Raw genomic sequence first — 26,189 nt, 5'->3', positions numbered from 1 at the left:
TGGTGAGAGATATGCGTCAGGCGCTTTAAAGCTGCTTGCTACTTATTCCCCAACATTTTCACACCTGTTTCATTGACCATCCTACTTTGAAGTCTGTGTGTTAGGGGGAGCCACATGTCCAAATTATGTCACTCAACGGCAGCTGGCTTAAAACACTTGCTGTGACTTGTGTACTATAATCTGTAATTTTTTATTATTAGCACCGAAGGACCCTCTGGCTTTCAAACACCTGTGGAATGTAATGAGGCTCATGTATATCTCCAGACTCTGCAAGCAGCAGAGGGTACTCTGCTGATGCTAAATAAATGTTAATGATCCAGTAAACCTGCCCACCCCCAGCTCTGAGGGGAGAGGACCCTCCATACTGTACTTTGTAAGGTGTGTGATCTGAGGCAGAGATGAAAGGGGGCAGAGATGGGTCAGCTGAGATGTAGGCGGGTCAGCTTCTTCAACAAAGAAGCTGAGATGTAACTCAGGCGACCTCGGCCTCATGTACTGGCTGGTGGCCCTGGGAGGTGGCAGTCCATGGAGAGGCAGGAAATCATTTCAAGTCTTTAATCACCAGAGTCATGGATCTGAATACCTAGGTCACCTTGAGTAAGCTACTTAAACTCTCTGTGCCTCAGTTTCCTCAGCTGTACAATGGAATGAATTACGAATTTACCTCATTCTCTAAGCGGGCATTGTGAGAATTGAAGTTGTGTGGGTCAAGGGCCTTTAGTGCCATGCCAGGTGCAAATAAGTGCTTGGTGGAACAGTGCCGACTGCTGTGATGAGGAAAAAGGAGGTGACGGTGAACTTTCCTTGCAAGTTTTTGTGACCACATGTAGTGAATGTGTTGTCAGCAGCTGCGTCTGGGGAGGTCTCTCCCTGCTCACTAGGTGAAGCACTAGGAGAAACCTCAACCTGGATGGGGGAGGGTTCTTGACTCTGAAGGAGAAAGAATTCTCAATAGGTCAAATGAGTGTAGGTAAGGAAGGAATTCATTAATGCAGGAGCAGCAGGGAATGGCAGCTGCTTGGCAGGCAGCAGAGAACAGGAAGTGCAGAGGGAAAGTTTTTGGCATAGGGCAGGTGCGATTCCCTTGCCAATTCCTGAAACCAGGGTCACCTGGCATCCTGTGTCTGCTTGAATCTGCACAGTGTGGGGACTAGCCCCTACCACCCCATTTTTTTGAGGAAGCCATGGAGCACAGGATGGAGTGAGATCATGTTCTGAGAGCTTCCCAAAGAAAGGAGATTTTCAGATAGGCTGCTAAGAGCAGATTGCACAGCAACAGTTCTGTCCAGGTCACGCAGGAGACGGAAACATGTAGGCCCAAATCTGAGCTCTTAGCAGCCCCTTCCTTTATTAGGAGTGAAGTGGAGACAGAGTGAAGACTTGGAAATAAAACAGTAAAGAGACAAACTGCAGTAATCTGAGCAGTGAGAAAGCTTTATTTGAAAGTATGCACTTAAAGGAGGTGTGGGTGTCCTCACAGTAGAGGAGGCATGCTGAAAGTTTGGGGATTCTGTCTTTTAAGGCTTTCAAGAATGGGGCAAAAGGCAGAGAGGGGTTTGTTGGGCATAAGCTTGTGGTCTCAAATTGTTTATCTCTGGTGAGAGACACCATGTCTCCTTTCCTTTATTATCATTCCTCCAGCTAATTCTGCTAAATAAACCCAACACAAGGGATTTATTTATCCTGTTCTTCTCCAAGGTAGTGGTTACCCTCAAGTAGTGGGGACATATCAGCTAAGACTGCCTGCCCTGCCTTAAGGTAGGCTGTTGGGTTATTGTCTGATTACCAGAGAATATATTAGGAATCTTCTCAACTCTCTGCTTTTTTATTATTATTATTATTATGGTGTCATTAATATACAATCACATCAACAACATTGTGGTTACTAGATTCTCCCCCTTATCAAGTTCCCACTACACACCTCATTACAGTCACTGTCCATAAACATAATAAGATGCTATAGAGTCACTACTTGTCTTCTCTGTGCTATACTGCCCCCCTTACATTATATGTGCTAATCATAATGCCCCTTAATTCCCTAATCCCTCCCTTCCCACCCACCCCCAGTCAACTCTCTGCTTTTTAAAATGAAATCTTAACCTTAAGTCCCCCCAATAGCCAGTAATTTAGTCAGTCATGACTATGCAACGAAGCCCTCACAAACACCTTTGAGAAGCGTGCACTTGCTCTCTCTCAGCACTACTTTGCCTGCTCTGCTGTCGCATCTTGCTTCTTGGTCAGAGAGCTTCTGTGATTGGGGAGCCAGAGTGCCTCCACATGCCATGAGCCAGGCCCAACCTCCACAAGGATGAAGCTCCTATATTTGGGACCTTGCCCTGTCTCTCTCTCCATCTGGCTGTTAACTTGTATCCTTTATTAAACTGGTAAATGTGTTAGGAGAGTTCTGTGAGTCGCTGTAGCAAATTAATTGAAACTAAAGGGGAGATCGTGGGAACCTCCAGTCTGTAGCCAGTAGGTCAGAAGCACAGGTAACTGCCTGGGGCTGTGACCGGTGTCTGGAGTCAGGGGTGGAGGGCAGTTTTGTAGGACGGAGCCCTTAATTTGGAAATCTGGTTCTGTCTCCAGGAAGATAGCATCAGAATCGAGTTGAGTTGTCCAGTACCCTACTGGTGTTTGAGAAGTGCTTGGTATAAGTGTGGGTGGGAAGACCACCTCCCATGTATCAACACATATTGGAATCAGGTCCAGGAACTTGAGTGGAGTTACACTACTATTACTCTTGTGTATAATATTGTTACCATTATACATATATGGAGAGAAAAAATACACCATCTCATTTGGTGTCAGACATGATATAGCAGGTGAATGCATCTTGATCAGGCTCTGGGAGCTGGTGCTGTCATCCAGTCAGGAGCGGAGCAGTAAGATGTGCTCAGATCTTCTTACAATGACAAGTGGGCTTCAACTCATTACATCTAGTACTTTTCTTCTTGGATCTTGACAGTGACGGCATTCAGCAGGGCCTGAACCATGTGGAAGGAGCTGCATCTGGGAGTCCGGGGTCGAGGCAGGCCCCAGGGGCATTGGGTGCAGCTCAGGCTGTTGGAGGCCAGTGGAAACTTGGTTCCACATGCCCAGAGTGGTCACTTTCAAAGAATGCCACCCACCTCAGTCTAACCTGTCAGGTGAAGGTCTGTTTGTTGATCCTCATTTTAGAGCATGACTATGAACATTTACTGCTACTACCCCACCCTAGATTGCTGGATCATTCTAACAGCCCCTGGAACTCCCTGCCTGTAGTCCCCTACCTGCCCCATCTCACTCTGCAGCCAGAGTAACTTTCCCAAATGTAGTTCTGATCACGACCCTCCATGGCCTGCCATGACTTCACACTATTATCAGGATCAAGCCCAGAGAACAGTCTGGGTTTAAGAACTCTTGCTCTGGCCCTGTCCACCCTTCCTACCTCCCCAACGACCCCTCTATTCCAGCCATACTGTCCTACTAGGGTCTCTCAAAGGCCCGGGGTCCTCTCTGGTTGGATCTTTGTACATGCTGTCCCCTCTACTAGAAGCACATCTTTACACCTTCTCTGCTCATCTTCCAGACTTCTGCTTGGGCCTCACTCCCCAACTCTGTCCCATTTCATCACCCCTGCCATGTGGCACACACCTTTATGCTCAGTTAGAAATGTTTAATTATATGGCTCTTTCACTGCCCCCTAAGCTCTCTGAGGGCAGGGACTGTCCGCTTTGTTCATCTTTGTATCCCCAGTGTGGGTCACATTATGAACATACAGTGTGAAGGCATGCTCACCACCCCCTGCTGAGTACTGGCGCCTGAGCTGAAGCACTGGGGTCAGTGCGATAAGGTAATACTTGTGTCTTTAAAGAGCTCATAATCATGGGGAGAAAGAGAGATCCAGATGGATATAACACAAGGTTTCCAGGGGAGAGGAGCACACAGTTCCATGGATGTACCACTGAGGGCACCAAGCCCACCCTTGGTGGGTGGGTTTCAGAGCAAACTTCTTGGGGTAGGTGAAGCCTGAGATAATACCCTAAGATGGTGGTAGGAAGGGCACTAGCTGGGCAGGATTGAGAGGAGCAGTGTGTTTCTGTCCAGATTGGAACCTGCAATTGATGCCAGATGAGCTTTGGGCTTTGGTTCAGGCCTCATGGATCCCTTGCCAAAAAGCAGGTGATGGGTCCACACTCCAGTCTTTCTCAGAATCAGCTGTTAGTTGCCACTCAGACTTTCTAGATGGATAAGGGAAGGGACAGAGATCAGTTGCTCATCTGCAGTTTTAAGATGAGAGCTGGGAAATGTGCCTTTTTCCTAGATTACCCACCTGTCTGCCTGTCTTTGAAAAAACCTGCATCATTCTTGGCACAGTAACCTTGCTGGTTCTGTTGAGACCACGGACTTTATGGAACTGCCATTGCCACCTGCCTTTATCTTGGCTGATCTCACAGGGACCTAGGACTTTGCAATCGGCTCGCTCAGGCGCTCCTTCTCGGCTCTGGATGGTAACAGCTGCTGCTCCTGAGGGAACTGAAAGTAAACTCCCAACTTATTTTTCCTGAACTCAGAGTTTGGTGGAAGAGGGGTTGCAGTCTGCCCTCATGCTTGTTACCCTTGTGCCTTAAGATTTGGTAACTCTTCTCATAACCGCTAGGGAATGCCAGGGTATTCATTGGTCCTGTGAACTAGAGTTAAATTACCAGTTTAAAGACTGTGCCCCAAGGCTGCATTGAATGTCGTGATGTCCCAAAGAGAAGAGTATGGACAGGTGTCAGCTATTTGGAGAAAACCACTGCTTGCCCTGCTGCCACTTGGGAGTCAAACAGGCAAGTGTTCCCTCTGGATGAAGCAGGAGGATACCTTGTTTTTATTTTATTATAGATCATCTGCATGTGTACAGGATATTTAAGTCCACTGAAAATGCCATATATTCATGCAGAGAAAAAATACAGTCCCTAGGTCCGAGGGGGGATGGTGGGAGTGTTTAGTTTTCCTTGAACTGTGTTTCTGACCTAAAACACCTTGGCAGAAGAGCTTTCCTGTGTGCTAGCTGTGGGGAGCACTTTTAAGGAGAGAATCCAGCCTGTCTTCTCTCAGGCCAGGTGGTCCTCTTGTCTTGCTTTTTTTGTTGTTGCTCTGAGAAGATGACAAGGGACAAGACTGCTTGCTTCATTCTTGGTGAGCATCAAGCAGATTTGAGCTCATTATTACCCTGTTGGTTTCACCCACATTCTTTTCATCCTAGAGACCACAGGGAGATTTGCAGATGCTCCGAGGGCTTTGCAAATCTTACCCTAATTGAAGGGGGCTGCCTGGCTGTGTGCACAGCTCTTCTGACTCAAATCTCTGCCCTTTTGTGTTTGTGTTTAAAATTCCATCTTTGCAAATGTTTACCACTCAGCATGTCTTCTCGAAAGCCCCCACTTTTGTTTGGGGGGAATTTTTTCCTTTGGAGTTTTTATTCTGCTTACGTACAGGACATTTAAGTCTTTTTGGAAATATGTGCACATGTTCTTTGGTCAGTTTTTGGTTAACCTTGGTACATGTATCTTAGCATGGCGGTGACAATGGATGCTCCAGGTGTCCATGCTGCCATAGCTTCTAGATGGATGGGAACCGGAGTATCCTTTTGGTTTCACCTTGGGCAACATCAAGAGTCCTCCTGGGATTATCTTGAACAGGCAGCAGTGCTACAAGGTCAGGGAAATACTTGAGAAGGAATCTGACCTAGATAAGAATCAGGGTTCGGCAGCAGGAGTCTAAGCTCCCCCAAGGTGAAGAGGATAGCAGGTTCTTAATTCATCGGGAATGCCCTAAGACCCCTGCCCCCTCCCTTGCCTTGCCCTAATAGAATTTTCTGGTAGGAGGTCTGTCTAGCTCCTGCATTCAGGTGCTGTAGGCTGTCTTGGTGCTGGTAGATGCCAGAGAGCAGCATTTTATGAAATGCCTGGAGGGTTTCCATGGAGGAGGTCTGAAGTTCTCTAGGCTAGATCCTGCCTTCTGGTCCATGAGAAACATGAGACAGAAGAGTGAGTTGGAGAGAGATTCTACTTCCCCAGGACCAGAAGAGGCAGACATTCCTTTCCGAGGATGTCAGGAGGCCCCATGCAGCTTGGCAGACCCTGACCCTGGACATGGAGTGTTGGGGTCACCCCCTTAGAACACACTAGTTTGGGAAACAGATTGTGAACACACGAGAAGATGTAGCATGCCTAGCCTGCTTTCCTGACATTTGAAATAGGTCAGGCATGTGGGCTGGGATGTGGAGGAGCCTGGGGTTTCTGGTGGGTGTCTGTCACCAGCCCCTTCTAGCTAATGTGCCAACTGTGCTGAGGTCCCAGACAAAGAAAGGGGACACTGAGGTTGACGAACATTTCTGCTGGGGCAGCGGGACAAACTGGGCTTCCCTCTAGTGAAGAGAATTGGGGTGGGGGGCTCTGGGGGAAGGAAATAACTCCTGGAAGAGAGAAAGAAGGACAGGGAGTTTGGGTTCTATATGCAAATAGTGGAATTTCCTAGGAATGTTAAGTTCGAGCATGAATTCAGAGGAGTAGCTCCTGGGCTGTGGGCCTATCGCGTCTGCCTGGTGTGGTGAGCTGAATCCAGAGGCTGTGTGCTTCAGAGGCAGGCCAAGGCCCAGTCAGGCCGCTGTCAGTTTGGGATCTCATACGTGCCTTGCTCAGTAGATGTCTTGTTCTGTTTTAGATTGTCACATACTTTTGATTAGCTTGTAAAGCCATTTCCTTGATGGTTATTGAGATAATAAGTAAATAGACTGCCTTGAATTATAAAGCTTTGTAGGACCTTAAAACCATACTGGTCATTTGATCCAGTGGTTTTCAGACGTTTTGAAAATCACTGGAGCTCTCATTTCAAACTAAATCTTATTCAGAACTTGAATGAGACAGTGGTAGGCCCAGACTTCACTTGTGTCACCCTGTGCCCCGCCCCCTCTCTGCAAGCCCCACTTTGCTGCCTGGTAGAACTGGAAAAATCCATCTTGTTCAGTGGGTCCATTTTAGAGATCAGGAAACTGAGGACTAGGGCAGCTGCAGTTGAGCCAGTGATCTTGCCGTTTCGTTACAGACTCAGCTCTAGCTTCCAGGCTGGTGGTGTGCTGTGCTGTGTTCATTTATTCTGTAGTAAGGTTCTGGGTTGTGTAGCTACAGGTGACAGTAAAGGGAAAAAGAACACTGCCCCCCATTTTTTATGACCACAGTCACTTTTTACTAACCTGAACTTAGGTCACATGACATTTCCCATGCAAAATCTCAATTAGTTTTTTTGCATTTTCACTGAACAGCTCCCTAATATACCTGTGCTCTCTGCCTGGAATATTATCTCTTGGTCCCCCCAACCCCCCTTTTTCTTTAAACAAGAACTTTATGGAGATAAAATTCATGTTCTGTAAAATTCACCCCTTTAAGGCGTAGTTCGATTCTGTAAAATATTCACAGATGGGGCCATGCATCCCACACTGCCTTCCTTTGACCAGGTGGGCCCTCTGTGGCACCTTGGGTCCCACTGACGCTCTTGGCTTCACCTTTTATAAAATCAGTCTGATTTTTGCTCCTCAAGACACCTTCCTGGTCTACCCTGCCCCTCCTCACCTCCAGAGCTGTCCTGGGCGTCCCGCCTCTTCTGCCACAGCGTCTGCTGCTCCCCTGTCCACAGCACGTGGCATGTTGGGGCTTCAGTTGAGCCCCTCTCTCCTCTCTTACTAGACTTTGGGGGCTCCTTGAGGGTGAGGACACTATTTAATCCCTCATACATTCAGGTGGATTTTATCTAGAGTCACAAGTTTGAGTTTTACTTCCTAGAGAGCCAGAGTGGAGAAGCAGAGGAGCTCCATCCAGGTCCTGGAAAACCCAGACGGTGAAGGGGACGGACACATCGGTTGCTCTTCAGTGGAGCTGCCTGCTTCCCCAATCGGTAGAATTTACAGATTTTTCTTTGTCCATATGCTGTCGTTTTCTCTGGGTGACTCAGTGAAATTAAAACAAAACCCAATGAGACATCCATCCACTGGAAGGAATCCAGTGTGAAAAATTGTGGACAGCCAGCCACGTGATTTCTGTAGTCAGTGAGGAAAAAAAATAAAGCCACAGGCTACTTCTGGGTGTCCGTCACATGATGCCATGCATTGGTGCTGCCCCACTGCCACCTGGACTCAGACACGGTTCAGACAAGTCCCGCTGGAAGGGAACCACCAGCATCACTGAAATTCCGTTAGACATTGGGGTTGTTTTGAAGTCTGTGGTCTTGAGAGTTCTTAGAGACTAAGTGGCAGAAAGAGCCAGGACTCTGGCATGTGACTCAGTGGCTGCATGTCTCAGAGCCTCTGCTGCTGTGTCACAAGGTCATTGGCCTCCCAGGAAGGCTGTAAGGGTCTCTGGGGGCGGGCATCAGCCTCCCTGTCGGGGTCCCCAGCAGTGGGGGTGAAGTTGCTGTGGCTGCCTGCATGCACTGACGGGAAGTCTCCCTCCGTGGGGACACGTGGATGGATGAACATCCAGCAGTGGCTCCCTCGGCCAGGGTGAACCCTCCCAGTCCTGCTAGCACAGCCCCTCTGGCAGCCTGTGTCTCCAGGTGGCATATGCCCTCCTGTACCAGTCTCACTTTTCCTATGGCCATAGTAGCCCATTCTTAGCTTTCAGGAAGGTTTAAATGTGGAGGTTTTACACACACATTTTATAAAGCCTGAGGCGGGGCCTAAACGGAGCGTCCAGTGATGAGGAAATGGGCTAATTTTTTTCATCACCCTCTGTAATTGGACCTTTCTGCTGCTTCCCCTCAGATGGGTTTAGCATAGAAGTCCACACCTAATCATGCCCAAACCCACCTTTGCCAAGTACTTCTCTCTGCTGCCACCATTCAGTTGATGGTTCCTTCAGCTTCCATATTTTTGTCCCTGAGTTACTTGCCAGGCAGCATGCTGGAGCCAGTGTTAACACTTAACCTACCTCTGCCTCATTGTCTTCATCTGTAACTAACAGTCATTTGGGATAAATTGGGGTAACAGTGTACCACTGCCTCATACAGGGTTGCCATGGTGATAACATGAGGATATGGGCTACACGCTCAGAAGAGTGCCTGGTGCATAGGTAGCACTTAAAAAAAGGTTTGCTGTCATTAGACCATAGCTTCTATACTACTAAATAGCAGAGCCCCCCTATCCTGCCTGTGAAATTACAGTGTCTAACAAAAAGATCATATTATAAATGACTTTTCATAATTTTTACCTGGTCTTGTTCCCAGAAAGATTTGTGGTGGGTTGTGAGAATATGGCCAGTGCAGTAGCGTTTAACACCGTAGAGGGAGAAAGCTGGCTGGAGAGATGTCCGGGAAAGGGGCCGTAGCTCCGGTCTGCGCTTGCCTTCCTCTCACTGGGAAGGCGGTAGGTTCTGCTGCAGGAGGCACCTTGCGGAGTGTGAGGAGCAGGGATAGCCCCAGGCGGGTTTTGGAAGATCGGAACTCAAGCGGAGTGGCCCTACTTTCCTGGGAAGCCCTACCAGCGTATGCTAGGCACGAGGTGGTCCAGAGACCTCATCCCTGCCCTGAGGATGCCCAGTACCGAATCTGGGAGGCCCAAGATTCGAGCCTTGTACAGCGCTGGAACATAGTGAAGGGCGCAAGCCCAAGGGAATGGCCTCCTCTCCAGAGGCTTTGGGGTACAAGGAAGAGGCAGACTTGGGAGGATAACTGGGGACCATTGGGGGAAGTTTGGACATTCCCATGAGAGAGTGGCTGTGGTCCGGATGACTGTCCAGGATGCTGGTGGAGGGGCCAGTGTGAGAAGCCCATGCAAGAGCAATAGGACTTTGGAGGGAGGATGGAGCACGTTGGGGTGCCTCCTTGTTAGTGTCTCTCTTGGCCAAGGCCATTGCCTGCCTGGTACATGCCACACTCAGCACCAAACCCAAGATGACTTCTCTCCAGTGAGTTTTCCACCTCAGGCTTCCTGAAAATGTTTGTGAACTGCATTCCATCCCTCATGGACTAGTCCCTAATAAAAGAGGACCAGGTGGCCTGGAAAGACCCTGACTTCTCTCTGCACACAGATGATGAGTCGTGCTCTAGCTGGGGAGTGGCTAATTTAATTAGGCTCCAGTGCTCGTTCATCCCCTTCTGGGAAGCATAAGGTTACGTGTGGACAACAGGAGCTTTGTGTGTGCCTGCAGTGACTCACAGGTAGTGATTTTAATTTCTCCTTTCAGTTTGTCTTCTCTTTGTTCTGCCCCTTCCTGACCCTTCCTTTAGAAAACTCTTCTGGCCTCTTACTCCCGGCTGTGAGCTTCCAAAAGGCAAAGCTTTGGAATCTTGAGTATGAATGGCTGAAACCCAGCCTAGGAAGTTTGCCTTTGTTTACTATTTATCTCTAGGGGGATTTGGGGCACCTGCCTAGGAAGAGAAAAGGAGAAGGGGACTTCCTGTCTCTTGAGAAAGCTCTTTGTTGTTAATGGCAGGTAAAAAAATTATTTCCAAGTAGAATAAAATTTTTGTTGGTCGTAAGAGATTTCCTAACTTGGGCCCCATTGGCCAGCTTCATTTGTGTTACACCATAAGTGCCCATAACCCCAGTGAGCAGTCACGTGCCTGTTATGAGTGAGTACTTAGTTGGCTAGGGGACTTGATGGACCAGTGTCTCAGATTGAAGGTGCCCGGTCACTCACATGGTAAGGTTTCTGAAATTGGGAAATTGCTTCTTATACTTAATGTGCACGTTTAACAGTGTTCTCAGTAGTAGTACACCTAACAGTTTACAGTCTTGCAATGAGAAATACAGTCTGTACTTAAAGCATATCATTTTTAGAGTCAGGAGATAGTTAGAAGAGGGCAGGATCTACAATAGGAGGGATGCAAAAGTCAGCCCCCCTTGTGCGTGTGGCTGGGGGGAGGTCCAAGAGTCCTTCATTTGAGCAGGTGCGAAGTGCCTCCATCCTAGGCTCTGTGCTGGGTGATAAGCCCTGGGGCCCTGCCTACAGCCCAGGAATGGCCACAGTGTGGACAGGCTGGGTGTGGACCAGGCAGTAGGGGGGCCTCACAGTGCAGCCCCCTCTGTGTCTGCTCTGGGAGGGAGGAAGAGAGCTGTGGTCCTCCCAGATTCTCTCTTTCTCACCCCTTTCCTCTGAGTCTGGCTGGAGGTGGGAGCTCCCACCTTGTTGGCCTGGTGGGTTTCATGCTTTGGAAGAGCTGGGTCACATTTGGGTTCACTTACCAGTTGTACTCCACCCCTTACTAGCTGAGCCAGGCCGCAACCTCTCCCTGTGCTTGGCATTCCTCATTCACACAGTAGGGAGGGCGCCATCGCTCGCCTCAGAGTAGATGCTCGTATCTTAGCTCATGTGGCTTTCATCCTGTGCTGGCATGTTTTGGTGCCCCTCGGGTTCCTCGACTGCTCGCCCAGGTACAGCACTTGCCCGAGTCTCTTGGAACATCAGCTGCTACCCATCCGGAAGGAGCAGGACCACCTGAGTGTGATTTACAGGACAGGGTGAGGCTTCTGGCTTGAAGGTGCTTTCTCCTCAGAGCAGGGCAGCCACATTCAGACCATTAAGTAAAATTGGCAAAAACTCTTGAGATCAGCTCAGAAAACTATGCTTCCATGGCCCAAAGTGTTTGTGATGACAGACTAAGGTCCTTGTCACAAAGCTGCTGCTGGGGCCTCAGGCAGGTCTTGGGTTTCCTCGACACCAAGCAGCAGGGTGGGGGTGGAACTCTGGTGTCTGCAGGCTGTGGAGGCGGCGGCCCTGGCTGCTCAGCCGGATGGAACAAGGGGGACTGGTCCTGAGGCGCACCCTTCTCTACACGTGGAGCTGGGACCTCCATGCCCCATGCCCCTCACTGGGAGGCTGGGGTGAGGCGGGAAGGAAGCTACCCCTGCATGTGCTCTTGAACCCTTTGGAGCACTGACCTGTGTGAATGCATTACCTATGCTAAATAAGAACACTTAGAGGGACTGCAGTGCCTGCCCTGCCCCACCCGGGCATGGCCCCACTCCAGCCACACCCCTTACTGCTCTCCCTTAGGCTCACCTTGGGGCTCTGCCCCATGGCCTTGGTGCTGCTGTCCCTTACCATGGCACAGCCTCTCCTTTCCCTCATTTAAATGTCACCTCTGTGTCACCTAGACCACTGGATCCCCACAGTCCTGCCCTTCGGTCTCCATCAGGTTCACTTCTGGTGCCCTGTCTGTTTTGGTGGCCAGAGCGTGCTTCGTGTCCATCTTGTTTGTCGCTGAATCCGTAGCACCTAACGTGTGCATTGGGTGGGCACTCAGCTTTTATTGAGTGGAATGAATTTCTCTTTGAAGCAGGCATTGTAGCCTCCAGTTCTGAGATTTAGGGAGGTTACGCTTCAACCGGGAAGGGGCTGGCAGGGGATTTGGGCTTGTGTTTGATTTGGAGGTCGGTGTTCTCTAGAATGCCACGCTGTAGATTATGTTTCTGACATGACACTAGCATGTGTATCGCTAAAAACACTAATTCTTTATTATTTTTATGAGGAAAAGCAAAGTTGAAGGCCTTGGAAAAACTAAAAGGAACAGAGTGTAAGCAGAGACCTCTGCTGGCCGCTGCGAGCTGCAGCGTCTAACCCTCTGCTGGTCACGTGGGGAAGCCGGCAGCCAGGACTCTGCCCAGCCAGGATTTCACCTCATTGCTCAGCTAGTGTGCGACCCAGTGGACAGGGTCTGTTTTTGATTCTTATCTCTCCGGTGGCGGGCTCTCAGCCAGCGGGTAGATCAAAAGACGGAATGTATTCATTTGGCCATTTCTTAAAAAAACAAGGTACAAGGGTGCACTTCTTAAAGTCGAGGGTGCCATGGATTAGATTATCCATGGAGTTCAACTGGTCTGCCTTTTGTGCTTTTTTTTTTAAGGGTTCGTCTCAAGTTTCTTTTTCTGGTTGAACAATTTTTTTCCAACATTAATAACTAATGGAGAATGGGAAGAGTCAAAGTAGAACCATATGGCGGCACAAACACAAACCTCACTCATGGCCGGAAGCTTCTGATTTGTGTCCCTTTTCGTGTATCAGCTGTTGGGTTTGATAGTAGGAAAAGTATTCAGTTTGGGGCAACAACAAGAGTGGGTGTGATTTTTTTTTTTTAACCTAACCGTACTGTATCTGACATGTCCCTTCTTAGACACTGGTGAGTAGCTCTGTGACTTTGGGCAAGTTATTTCTCTAAGGTCCTGTTTTCCCCTTCTTTAAAATAAGGTTGCTAACTGATCTGTATCTAGGGTCGTTCTGAGAATTGAAGGAGGTGATGCAGGTAGAGTTTATATGACAGTGCCTGGCAGGCACTACCGGGTGTGGGCAGCTATATCCTCCTCATCTTTATCCTCATTACTAAGGGGTCACCTGCTCATGGTCTAGGTGCTCCTTTACCTTCCACCTTCTGGGGTTTTTCTCTCCCTTCCCAAGTACATGTTATTCCCCTCTCCCCTCACCTTCCCAGTGGCCCCCTGGGAAGCCAGGTGAGCCAGGTGACGGCATGGAGGTTCCTGCCCCCTGCTGTGTTTGTGGCCCCCAGCCTCACCTCCAGAATGACTGCCGGAATACTCTCCTGACCAGGGCAGCATTTGTTTATTATTCCAAGTCACTTGGGATTAAGGTTAAATCCCCCCAACAGCTTGGATTGATCTGACACCTTTGGTGTTATCTGAACATTCCTTACAAAGGCTGTTTTTAAGCAGTTCAGGTGGGAGTTTGGACAGAAACCATACGGCCCTCTGGTGTCGTGGCCCTTAGGTGTTAGCACCAATCACATGCTCTCACCAGATGGGGTCCCCCCCTTGGCCTCAGAGGCAGCAGAGCTGATGACACACCCCACAGTGAACTCTTGGCTTTGTTTGGACCAGTCCTTTCATTTAAATTGCATGCAAACTCATGATCCATGAGACTTAATGTGATTTCTTCCTCTATTCCAAGCATTTGACATGACTAAGAGGTGGGGGTAGGGGTGATGTGTGGAGAGAGCCGTTAACTAATTGACTAGATTACAGAGATAAACTGCCTTTTTTCTCGGGCTGTAATAAGACTTCAGATTGCAGGATTAATACCCACTTCCACAGAAGTCAGCAGACACCCTGGAGTGCCACCATGGTGTCTGTGTCATTGGGCTGGGGCTGGGGGCCAGTCTCTGCCTCTGTAGGTGCAGAGTCAACACTTGATGAAGGAGTGAGATGAGAGATGGCTGATGGCAGCAGCACAGCCAACCCCAGAGTGCTTGGTATTCAGCCGACATCAGTGTTATTGCAGGAATTCAGAAGAATTTGGCATCTTGATAAAGGAGCCGGCTTTTGGGCTGGACCCTGAAGGATGGTAGAATTTGAGAGGAATAGGGATAATTTGCCAAATTTATTAGCAAATAAAAATATATGTGCCAGATATTTGAGATTCATTGTGTATCTGAAATTAAAATTTAACTGGCCAAGCCAGTATTTCATCCAGCAACACCTGAAGGGCGAGGACGTTTAAGTGGAAGCACGCATCTGCAAGCGTGCATGTTTAGAGGGTGTTGAATAGGACAGTGTGGCTGTGCAGAGGATTCAAGCAGAAGCGGAGGCCTGGGATGGGAGTGAGGCGATTGGTAGGTTGTGCCAGATCATGACTAATTCACCCCTGGGTTGATGCTCTGGTACAAATCTCCATGTAGTCCACACTTCTCATTCCCCATGACAATAATAAGATGATTCTTCCAGAGCATTTTATCTTTGACTAAAGAAACAGGACTGATGGAGGAAATAGAATACAAAAATATGACCCAACTGGAGAGTTTATCCAAAAAGCGAATTGTACTTGCTTCGATAAAGAATCAATTGGCCCTATCACATCCCAGATGCTTTTCATGGTAGGGCAAATCACATACTATTTACAAGGTCTCTGTTTTTCTGTGTGCTGCCATAATTTGTTGATGACAGTTTAGGTGTATGTTCTTCTGAGGTTGGTTAGTCCAGTCCAAAACCTTGCCATGGACTTTGAAAAGCCCAGGCATGCCTCTTCAGGGATGGCTGGGCCTAGATGCTCAGAAAATATCACCGTGGCTTTATGTTGCTCAGAAGCTCAGGCAGGTGTTCTCCCGGTGCCTGCTGCAGCCCAGGACCTTCACCTCAACCCCAAGTCGCTGGCAGAGAGAGGGTGAGCTGTCTCTCTCTACATCACCCCTGGAGTAAAGTCCCAGAAGGGCTCCATCTCTCCAGAATAGGCTGGGGTTGAGGCTCTTGGATTGCCCACGGGCAGTGGTGGAGTAGAGCGGAGCAGCCTTGCCCAAGCTACATGGAATTGAGGAGCGTTGTGACTTGAAGAATAGGAAAGGTGGGCTTGGCAGGCAACAAGAGTGGCTGTTGATGACAGCTGGCACCTCGGATCCACCCTTGCTCTCTTGCCTTTGTCAGCTTTGTGCTTTAAGGCACTCGGGAGGAGTAGATTCCCTCCCTGTCCTTTACACTGACCTTGAAAGTACCCTGACCCACTTTGACAGGTGGGGAGGGCTGGATCCCATTTTTCTACACAGTGGCTGCCACATTTTTTTTTCTTTCACAGGCCAGGAACATTAAAACAACATTTTTAAAGGAGAATAGGTAATTGGGTCGCCAACCTTTGAAACAAAAACAAAATGAACCTATCATTTCGTAAAATTAAGGACATCTTAACAAACCCCCCCCCAAAAAAACCACAGTCTCTGAATAAAGGGTGGATACATTGTTAAATGGGAAGAACTTAATGACATTTTATTTTAACTTTTCTTTGCCCGAAGTATTTTCACTGAGGCTCAGTGAGACTTACCATGGACCAGCCGCTATCATTCTGTGTGGCTCACCTGCTGAGTTTGACGGATGAACCGCCTTGGGCAGAGATACTAATAGCAGAGCAAGGGCTAGAACCCAGGCCTCTTAGTTCTCAGTCTAAGAGAACTAGGACACAGTCTTAGAACACAGTCACCATTGCTGTCATATATTAACAAAAGTGCCAGAACTTTAATTAAAATTCCAGTTCTGTCTGTCTAGTGCTTACCCACCACATAACAGTTCATATTTGAGAATGACTGGTTGGAACCACAGGTGAAAATTGGTCATTGGTGGCCATCAAGGTTTAGTTCTTGACAACAGAATCTTTGGTAAAGATTTTTGCTGCACACCAATTTATTAATATACAAATGAAGCTGACTGGTGTTGCAGAGGCTCCTCCTTCTCCCCCAGATAGCTGGGGAGCTTGCTGTGTCAACCATGGCCATAGGCACCAGGGATATAGTACTGAACAAGGTGAAGTCCCTGCCCTGGTAAGATCTGCATTCCAGTTAGGAAGGCAGACAACAAGTAAATTTAAAAGTCATTTCAGTTAGTGTAAGTGCTAGGAAGAAATTACTGAAATACTTGTTGATCCATGGATTAACCTCTTGGGTAGGAGTGAAGTCAAGCCTATTTTATACCAAATCCCATTATCTTGTAAGCTTTCCTCTGCTGGGAGACTTAGCTGCAAGCACCATGACTAGTGGGAAAGGGCAAACAGCTGGCTTTATACAGAACTGGGGTTAAGAATTGGATTCTCAAGGGCCCATTTTTACCCAGTTCCTGCAGCAGTGTAGTGAATTCAGGTGTGGTCTAGGCTGGTGTTGCAGCTCAGGATAATAGACCAGCAGGTGGCGCTGAGAACAGAGGAGGAAGGAAAATAGGAGTATAGATACCTCAGTTACCAAGATGCGAGCATTCCCCTGTGCTGGGCACTGGCCTGGATGCTGAATGCTTTGGCTCATGTGATCCTCCAGATCCCAGTGAGGTATTTTATTATTCCCACTTTACAGGTGAGGAAATTGAGTCTTAGTTTGAAAAGTAGTAACAACTTGTTCAAGATCATAAGGACAGTAAGTACTAGACTGTGGAAAGTAGCAAAGTCTCATTTCAGAGCCTGTTTGCTTAATCTCTGCCATAATCCAGGATAAATTGGGCCAATGGTGTCAGGGCCCCGCCCAGTTAGAATGGGGTTCTAGGCAAAAGTCAGGGCCCAACAGGTAAGTCAAGGCAGCAGCCTAACAGAATAGTGACACTTAGAGAAAGGCAGGCGCCTGGGTGCTCAGGGTCATTTCACTAGGCTAGCAGCAGGAAAGCAAGACCACTTCCAAATTCCAGCTGCCTTGGGTGGAAGCTGTTAAAATCTAGACTTGGCCAGGACTTTCTTCCAGGCTCTGTGGCCATCCATAGCTGAGCAGGGGTAAGGACATCAGAATGTGCCTTTGGCATGCACTGTCCTTTGTCTTAGTTGGCTATTAAACCAAGGTTAGAGTTGGGTGGGTGGGAGATTTCTATCTATACTTGCTTCTTGTGTGGGACTTGGGCAACTTAATGACTCTGGGCCTCAATTCTCTAATCTGTAAAATGGGGATAATACATACCTACTTCACAGGATGAGTATAAACTTTCAGGTAGACAATATGCCATATATAAAGCACCTAGCAAAGTGCATAATACATGGCAGGCACTTGGAAATGGGGTGGGTTGATATTATAATCACCAAAGCTAATGTTGACAACAGCCTTGTTTTTGTTTGTGTGATTATTTGGGGGAGGGGGACATACAGATGGGTGTTGCATGGAAAAGAAATTCTGGAAATAAACATGTGTTTACATGATTTAGTGGTGGGCATCTCCTGGGGGCTAGGAGACTGATGCTGCTCCATGTATACAGAAGCAGATGATTTCACAGAGGCCAGAATGTGCGTAAACTAGCCATCTTAAAGTTGTGCCAGACAGTGCCATACAAGCTGAGTTCTGAAGCACCTCAGGGGTCAGCAGAGGGGCTTTAAGGAGCCTGCAAAGGCTGGGTGGCCTCTGAGGTGCCAGTGTTCCCTGTCCTTCTGGTGGTGGTAAGAGTCTTCTGGAGGAACATGGAAACTGCCATCTGTCAGCCCCTCTGCTGAGCTGGTCTTCTGGGTGTCTTTGCCACATGATTTAACTTTTCCATTTGGAAGGGTTATTGGTGCAGTTGGCAGCCACTTGTCCAGTAAACGATATGGTGGGGCCTCCATAAACCAGGCCCCTGAAACGAGTAAGTCAGCATATTGAAAATACAGCATGGAAGTGACTCAAGCCTGGAGGAATCCATTTCTGAAAGTGCTGCCATCCTTTCCTGGAATATTTTGGTGGAAGTTGATGTTTAAGTTGGGAGGAAAAGGCCAGTGGCCTGGTTGATAACAGGGCCGGCCCTGTGTCAGCTTCAGCGGCACTTGACCTGGGTTTCAGCCTTGCCGGCCCCAGATCATGGACTGAGCCACCTCAGTGAGACGGCTCCTGGGTGGATCAGCGTGACCCGTTGAGCGAGCCGGAGCTCAGTCTGTGGGAAGCCGGTACGAAGCTACCTATGTAGCAGGTAGGGTTGACTCTATGAGCCAACCTGGTAATGCTTGGCCAGGGGCCTGGAAACTACTGGAAACTCCACCCAGCATGAGAGCCTGTGGGAGTTCTCCAGCACAGACAGGTTCTTCTCGGAGTTCTTTGGATTCTGGCATATTTAGAATGTTTACCTTCTTCTCAGGACTTCGGCTTATACTTTGCCCACCAGAGACCAATACCAAGCATACATATTAGACCACCCCGGCGACCAGGTAATTAAAGCTGCACGCAGATTTGGAAGGAAAGCTGTATTGCAAATCACGCTCCACTGTAATTCAAGACCAGGTTTCTTTATAGAGGGACACAATTGGTGTCAGACACATGTGGAAAAGAAAAAAACAGGCCCATAACTCTGGCAGGGTACCAAGGGCCAGATGTTAACATGCTGACCATAATATGGCTGTAGTAGTCATTGGCCAACCTGGATTTGATGTGTTATTTTAACGCCTGTTTCTGCCTTTTCCTTTCTTTCTGCCAGGTCCCCAGTCTATGTGAAGATCTCCTGTCTTCTGTTGACCAGCCACTGAAAATCGCCAGAGACAAGGTCGTGGGAAAGGATTACCTTTTGTGTGACTACAACAGAGATGGGGACTCCTATAGGTGAGCTGCTGCCCCGGAGTGCAGCAGTCAGAGCCAGGCTGCGCCCCAGGCCGTTCCCACCTGCGAGAGCAGGAAGACACTGAGCTTGGACAGGCTGACAGCCTTCTTTCCATTCGTTTTCCCCTCTTCCCCCTCCCCTCCACTCCCCGCTTTCTCTCTCCCACCTCTTTCTATCTCCCCCTCTGTCTCCCTCTCTCTCTCCCCTCCACCTCTCTCTCCGCCTGTAGTCTAACGGGGGAGAGATGCTGTTACAAACCAAGAGCATTCATTATAATTGCATTAAATCCTACAAATGGCAAGGTATAGGCTGTGCACATTATGGAGATCCTGAGCTCAGGGAAGGCCTGCCTGGTTAAGGCACATTTGAATGAAGCTCTGTCAAACAAATACGCAACTGTCTTCTCATCACCAAGCTAAGAGCTAAACATAACTAAACTGACATCTGTCCCTGACCTGAGTGATCACTGGTCTAGAACAGTAGACAGCCAGCAGCTGATGACTGTATGATGTGATTTGTGCAGCCAGCACCAAGTTTATTCAGGATTAACTCCAGGAGGACGTCCTGAAGGAGGTGATAATCTGAGCTAGTTTTTTTTTTTTTATATATCATTAATGTACAATTACATGAGGAACATTATGTTTACTAGACTCTCCCCTTGACCAAGTTACCCCCACACACCCCATTAGTCACTGTCCATCAGTGTAATAAGATGCTGTAGAATCACTACTTGTCTTCTCTGTGTTGTACGGCCCTCCCCATGTCCCCCACCCCCACACGTTATACATGCTGATCATTAAGCTAGGTTTTTAAGGGTATCTAGGAGTTCTTCCTATTAAAAAAGATTGGGAGTCCCTAAACCAGTCTGATATTTCTGTGATGGATTGCTGTTGTCAGTGCCTGGAGAATGGTGGAGGAACACAGTCTATTTTAGGTATAATTTAGAGGCCACAGACAGAACTTGGGCCGAGTCTTAAAGCATCAGCCTAATGCTCTTTTGGGGTAGGGGTTCGGGTCTGAGAAATTGAAACAGAGAAATATCTGGAGTCAGCCAGCGTTGGCTCCACACCAGCATTACCCCCTGTAGCAATGGGGACTTTGCTTATTATCTCTGGTCTTTAGTTTTCTCATGTGTAAGATGGAAATAATAGTATTTAGTCTTTCAATAGAATGCTCAGTAACATCTCTCTATGAGCATGTATTATACATGTCAGGCAGTATTCTAAGTCCCCCTTCCATGGACTTTACATCCTAGTGAGGAAGCCAGGTAGCAAATAAATGCATAAATAATGTGACGAAAGAAAAAAGAGGACAAGGGGAGGGAGAGGTGGGATGGATAGATAAGGAAGGCTCCTCCATTATAGGTAACACTGGAAATGAGACTTAAGGATGAAATGTTTGGTCATGCACAGATCTGGGAGAAGAGCATTCTGGGTGTAAAGGCCTGGGTAGAGATGAGCTGGTTGGCATCAGGTGAGAAGAACAAAGTGGGAGAAGTCAGAACCAGGATAGGAGATGAGGGCAGCGTGTGGCAGGGTTTTGAGGGCCAGAGTGAGAATGTAGCACAGAGTTACTGGGGTTTAAATGAAGTAACACTTGCTAAGTGCTGAATAGTGTAGAGCTTGATGTTAGTCACAAAGATTTAATTAATACTGACTTTTTAAAAAAGAGACTAGACAATTATGTTATAATCATGTCCTTTGCTGGCTTCTGAAAGAAGTTAGGTAAAGAATGTCTTTTCGCCTAATCCAGGCCAGAGACCAGAGGGGAGCTGGTGAGGGTGTCAGACTAGATGTAAGTTGTAAGAATAGGGCCGGCAGCATTTGCAGGTGGGTTGAGCGGGGAACGGGAAGAGGGAGTGGTGAAGGGTGAGTGCAGCACTCTGGGTCTAAGCAGCTAGAAGGTGGGGGTCACCATGCATAGAAGGAGGAGCTGGTCTGGGGGATTTTAGGCTCAAGGTGCCTGTCAGATGGAAGTGAATATGTCAGGTAGGCTGTGGGCAGTCTGGAGTTCCAGGAGCAGCAAGGTCTGGGTGGGGGTAGACGTACAGATGTGGGAGTCCCAGCATAGACGTGGCGAGGCAGCCCTGAGGTAGATCAAGGTCGGCCTTGAAGGGCCAGTCACTGTGCAGGTTGGGGGCCGAGGTCTAGCTCTGGCCCTCAAGGGGAGGGATGTCCATGAGGCTGCTCACTGGTTCCAGAGACAGATTGCTGAAGAGCAAGAGGCCTCAACAGGCACAGGGTCCAGAGGAGACCTGGAATAGATGGTCCTTGAGCTTAGTCTTGCCCACTCAATGTCATCATAATATTTCTTTTTTCTACCTGAAAACTCCAGCTTGCTGTATAAGGCAGCGGCTCTCCAGTAGCCTGGGGCGGGGGGTTACCTGGGATCATTTCTACATTCATGCTAAGGCCAGGCTTCCCTGGGGACTTGGTACCTGCAGCCCCTGCTGTGTCACCACAGAGGGGCCTGGGGGCTTCGCCAAGGAGGATTCCAGGTGTCAGGGCACAGGACTTCTCTTTCATTTTACCCCCTCTCGATATAAAACTTCAAGGTTTTCTGATTTTCTCCACACATTTCCATCCTAACTGTGTTTGATCGTTTGCTTAAATAAGATCCTTATGGTGCGACTGTTGCCAGCAGCACTGCTTGAAACCTGTTAGCTGAAACAAAAAGCATTCTCTGAGGGAAATGAAAGGCCTGACTTTTGAAATCTAAGCGTTCCTGTCCATCTGTCTTTTTTCAAATGGCCTCCATTTAAGCTCTTAAATGTGTTCTGAGTGGCCCTTCCACTAAGAATATTCTGGGTAATGTTATGATTTTTCCCCTGGCTACAATTACCCGGCTCCAGGGCTAAGGGCTTGAAATGCTGTCGTCTGTGAGCCAGGAGAAATGTGAGTTACAGGCTTCCTGAAAATCCCAGGCCCGGGTCTGTAAGAGAGATGGGCTCTTGTGTCTAACCAGGTTGCCTTTAAATGAAAGCCAGTTGGAGTTGGGTGTTCTAGGCCCACGGGAAGGCGATGGCCATTTAACTGGGGAAGTGAAGGTCAGACTTCGGAGTGTGCTGAGGAGAGTCTCAAAGGGAACATGCAGTGGGGGGCGGGAATTTGGATTCTCAGATGCTTTTCCTTCCCTCTGGTGAGTGGAGGTACTGAGCCTAATTTACAAAAAGTGTGGTGACTGTGTGCGACTGTGTGCTTCAGCTGCCTCTTTGTCTCTGGATTTGCTGAGCAGCCTTTGTTTTTTTAATGCTTAGGTATCCGTCAGCATAAAAAACAAGTTGCACCATCCCTTGTTAGTTTGGTGGACCACCAGCAGAATTCCTGGGGCCTTGCTGGAGGGCTTCGGCCTGCCCCCAGCACTTTCTGCCTGCGGGCTCTGCTCGATCCCAGGGTGTGAAGGCAAATGGCACAGATTCTTCTCGAAGAGCTCTTGAATTCTAGGGCAAGGGAAGGATAGGAATGACATCTGTAGGGAGTGAGGGGATGGGGTGGGGGTGCTCACTTCTGCCTGGGGGAGATGCAAGAATTTATTCATCCTTTTAACATTTTTCCTTTAATGAGCGCATGGTTGTGCCAGACACAGTTCTAGATGCTGAGCAAACAGTGGAGAGCAGGACAAAAAATCTTGCCCTCTTGGAACTTAGATTCTAGAGTTGGCTGCCTAAATTAATTGGAATTAAATACAAATTAAAATTTAGTCCCTTTGTCACACTAGCCACATTTCAAGTATTCAGTAGCCACGTGAAGCTAGTGGTGGTGTTTTGGACAACACAGATAGAGAACATTTCCGTCACCATGAAAAGTTCTATCAGGCAGTGCTATTTTGAGGGATGACTAAGACATGTCACAAGAACAGTAAAGGATGCATTAGCATCAGTCCGTGCTCAGGAAGGGAGGGGGCCTTTTGGGAAGCGTTTCACACCTGCACTCCAGGCCAGAGGAAGTCCTGGCATGTTGGCTGACCCTGTCCTGTGTTGTGTGCACCATCTAGTGTGACCACAAGAGCCGGCTGGTGGTCACAGGTCAGAAAGGAGTATTTCACCCTAAACTTACAGAATCTCTTCCAACCGTGTGGTGAATGGGGTGGAACAGTTGGCTTGGAAAGATAGGCCTCCAAAGGTCCTTTCTGCTTAGAGGTGGTCAGGGCAGGTGCTGCCTGGAGACCCTTTGGGGCACCAAGCACCGCTGCTCTTCCCCCACTCATCTTTTGTAGACCACCAGCCAAGAAAGCTGGGACCTCTCTGTCTGAAGGCAGCTCAGAGAACAGGTCATCCAGGTTACTCTGGTTTCACACTTGTGATTTGTTGATATCTGTGCCTGGTGGGGTACTGGTTACCAAGAGGAAACATGTTTGTGCACAGAGTCTTTTATAACTGGGGTTCAGAAGGCAGTGATCTCTTTTTACCTTAATATCAGTGCAGTATCAAAAGGTTCTTTTGGGTCCTCAGTGATGGAAGGTTTGTTGTCAGCAGGGGAAACAGCAGAGAAGCAACATGAGTTTCCCACAGTAGAAACAGTGAGACGTTTCTGCCCAAGAGTGTAAAGCCTTTGTCTAAGTCCCATGTTGTCTTCTCCTCCCTTTGATTCCTTTCTCACCTCTTTAATTCTCTTTCTTTATCTGAACCTCCAGCTCTGTGAACCCCACCTGCAGGAATTAATGAGTAGATTTTTGCCTTAAAGTCCCCTTTCCAGCACTCTTTCTGATTAAATGCTTTCCTGATGTAGCAAAATACATTTTTAAAAATGCAGCAAGTCTTTGGGCTAGAAAAAGAGAGGCTGGTTCTCATTACTTAGCAGTCTATATGTAGGCATGGTCCCTGGATGTTGGGAAAGCTGTCCTCTGTTCATGTGGAAAACTTGACCTCAGGTTTTCTTACATGTATGTAATCAGTGTTTCCCAGAGGCTGAGTCTCTCACTTGCTTCCGTAAGTGACAGCTCTCTTCTTAATCCTTAATTGTTTAAGAAAGTCTTTGGAGTAAAAGTTTATAGCTGCCAACAGTTCAGGGAGGAGAGAGGGGCATCTGTTGATCAATACAGTGATGAAAACAAAGGAAAATCAGAAAAAGAGTTTGCAGAATCACATTTTTGAGCACTTATTACATACCAGGCTTTGGTCTAGTCTCTGGTCGATTAATTTTGTCCTTTGCTCCTCACAACAGCCCTGTGTGTAGCAAATAGTATCCTCATTTTACACAAGGAAAATGAGGTTCAGAGAAGTCAGGACACTTGCTGGTGCGAGGTGGAATGCAGGGTTCATACCCAGGTCTGTCTGCTTCTGAGCCCTTGCTCTGCAAACCTCAAGAAAGCCTTGTTCCTTGCCAGGGCTCAGAAAAATCTTCTCTGTGGGTACTGGCTTTGCCTCTGAAGTTTAATGCATGGGCTCGTGGCACACAGGCCCAGGTGTCCCTGGAACAATTCACACTGTTTCCTTTTCCTTCCTGCCTTCCAGGTCACCATGGAGTAACAAATATGACCCTCCTTTGGAAGATGGGGCCATGCCTTCTGCTCGGCTCAGAAAGCTGGAAGTGGAAGCCAATAATGCCTTTGACCAGTATCGAGACCTGTGAGTTGCTTATTCCCTTTGTACTTTCTCATTCTAATGATTCTGATAAGTAAATCATCAGTGAGTGTGACCAAGCCAAGCAGTCTCCCTTGAACCTGTTACCTGGCTTGCCTAACTAACTAAAATTTGGAGCACCCATAGCAGGATGCTGGGCACTGGTTTGGTCATTGGGTCAGCTAGATACACGATACTAGAATGCCACCTTACACAGACTTACCTGCGCGTCAGTCCACTTCATGCTTTGTTATAGTGCTGCCATTGGGAAAGTGCCTACCATATACAGGACATAGTGCCAGAAATTTTCTGCACATCATCTCGAACCCTCACAAACAGTGATCACTGTTTTAATCTCCACTTTCCAGATGAAGAAATTGAGGCTTCGATTAAGGAATTTGTCCAAGGCAAGAGGCAGAGCCAAGAAGGAAACTCAGGTCTGTCTGTCTCCACCTGACATGTTTTCTGCCATGTAGCATGTCCCAGCCCAATTCTTACTGGAGCCAGAGCGTCCTGCTTCCTGATCAGTTGAGGCCTCTGTGCATTGGGACTTTGGCAGCCCCCCTCCGAGCTGACAGTCCTCCCTGGCTCCTGAGTTGTTTGGGGCTCTGCCTCTGCCTTGGAAAGTATTTTGCTGGGTCTGCTCAGATTCCCACCTCCCCTCTCTGCTCCTATCCAATCCTGCCTTCCACCATACCACCAAAAGGCATGGCCATGTAATCGATCAGTCTGTCAACAAAAGGCTACAGAGAAAGTTATCCTCTGAAGAATTTTTTTTCTTAATCAGTAGAAAGTTATTTTAAATTCTGTGCTGAAAATAAAGCAAAACTGTAAAACATGCAATTCTACTTCAGTACAAATTCAGTCATTTAAGAGAGGGATTGGCAGACGTTTTTGTAAAGGGCCAAATAGTAAATGTTTTTGGTTTTGCAGGCCACATTAGTCTCTTGTCATGCCCTTGTTTTTTCCTTTTTAATATGTATTACCCTTTAAAATATGAGGACCACCTCTTGGGCCTTGAGGTATATGGCCCTCAGTCTGTAGCTTGCTCACCCTAACATAGGATATCAGCAAGAAAATGGAAGTGAGAGAAACAGTGTATCTGAACTGCTGAAACCGTTGTCAAAAAGTTGGGGGTGTCATACTTCACGTAGGAATGTCAGGTCTCTGTTCTGTGGACAGTTGGAGTGGTATTCCAGTTCACAGCAGATTTGGTATAAAGCATCCGATAAAGAATTTCCTTTAGAGGCTGGTTTTGGAGGAAAAGTGACACATCTCAGCCTGACACACAGACACACCACCAACAGCCTTAGGAGATGAAGGGCGTCCCAGACCCCAGCTCTGAGACAGCCATGAACAGCTGGCCCTGAGCGTTCTGGTCACCCCTGAAAGCGTGGCTGTGTGATTCAGCTTTATCTTAGGTAGCTATCACATGCAGCATTTTATATACATTTTCCTCAATCCTTACAAGAACCTTTGGGGAAGATGTTCCCTTTTTTTATAGTTGAGGAGACTCAGACTCTGAGGGGCTCAGTGACTCACAACAGGACATAATGGCAAAGGAGAGCTAGGATGTGAGTCCGTATTTGCCTGAAGTTTCTACAGATTTTTTATTTTTATGGTTAAATTTTTGATTTCCATGTTTAAAGAGCCCCT

General features: G+C 47.9%; 1 protein-coding gene across 3 annotated transcripts in view; it reads left to right on the top strand.

The window, feature by feature from the left end:
• The window catches only part of CAPZB (capping actin protein of muscle Z-line subunit beta), a 143,443-nt gene that overhangs the window by 72,009 nt on the left and 45,245 nt on the right, over window positions 1-26,189 (top strand). For all 3 annotated transcript variants that reach the window (XM_036914476.2, XM_036914474.2, XM_036914473.2), the window contains exons 3-4: window positions 18,854-18,975; window positions 24,426-24,539. In XM_036914476.2, coding sequence (XP_036770371.1) covers window positions 18,854-18,975; window positions 24,426-24,539 — 236 coding nt within the window. The remainder of the gene's footprint in view (window positions 1-18,853; window positions 18,976-24,425; window positions 24,540-26,189) is intronic.

Source organism: Manis pentadactyla, chromosome 4, assembly GCF_030020395.1.
Source record: "Manis pentadactyla isolate mManPen7 chromosome 4, mManPen7.hap1, whole genome shotgun sequence".
Classification (NCBI taxonomy): Eukaryota; Metazoa; Chordata; class Mammalia; order Pholidota; family Manidae; genus Manis; species Manis pentadactyla.
This window is presented reverse-complemented; position numbering and strand designations above follow the sequence as displayed.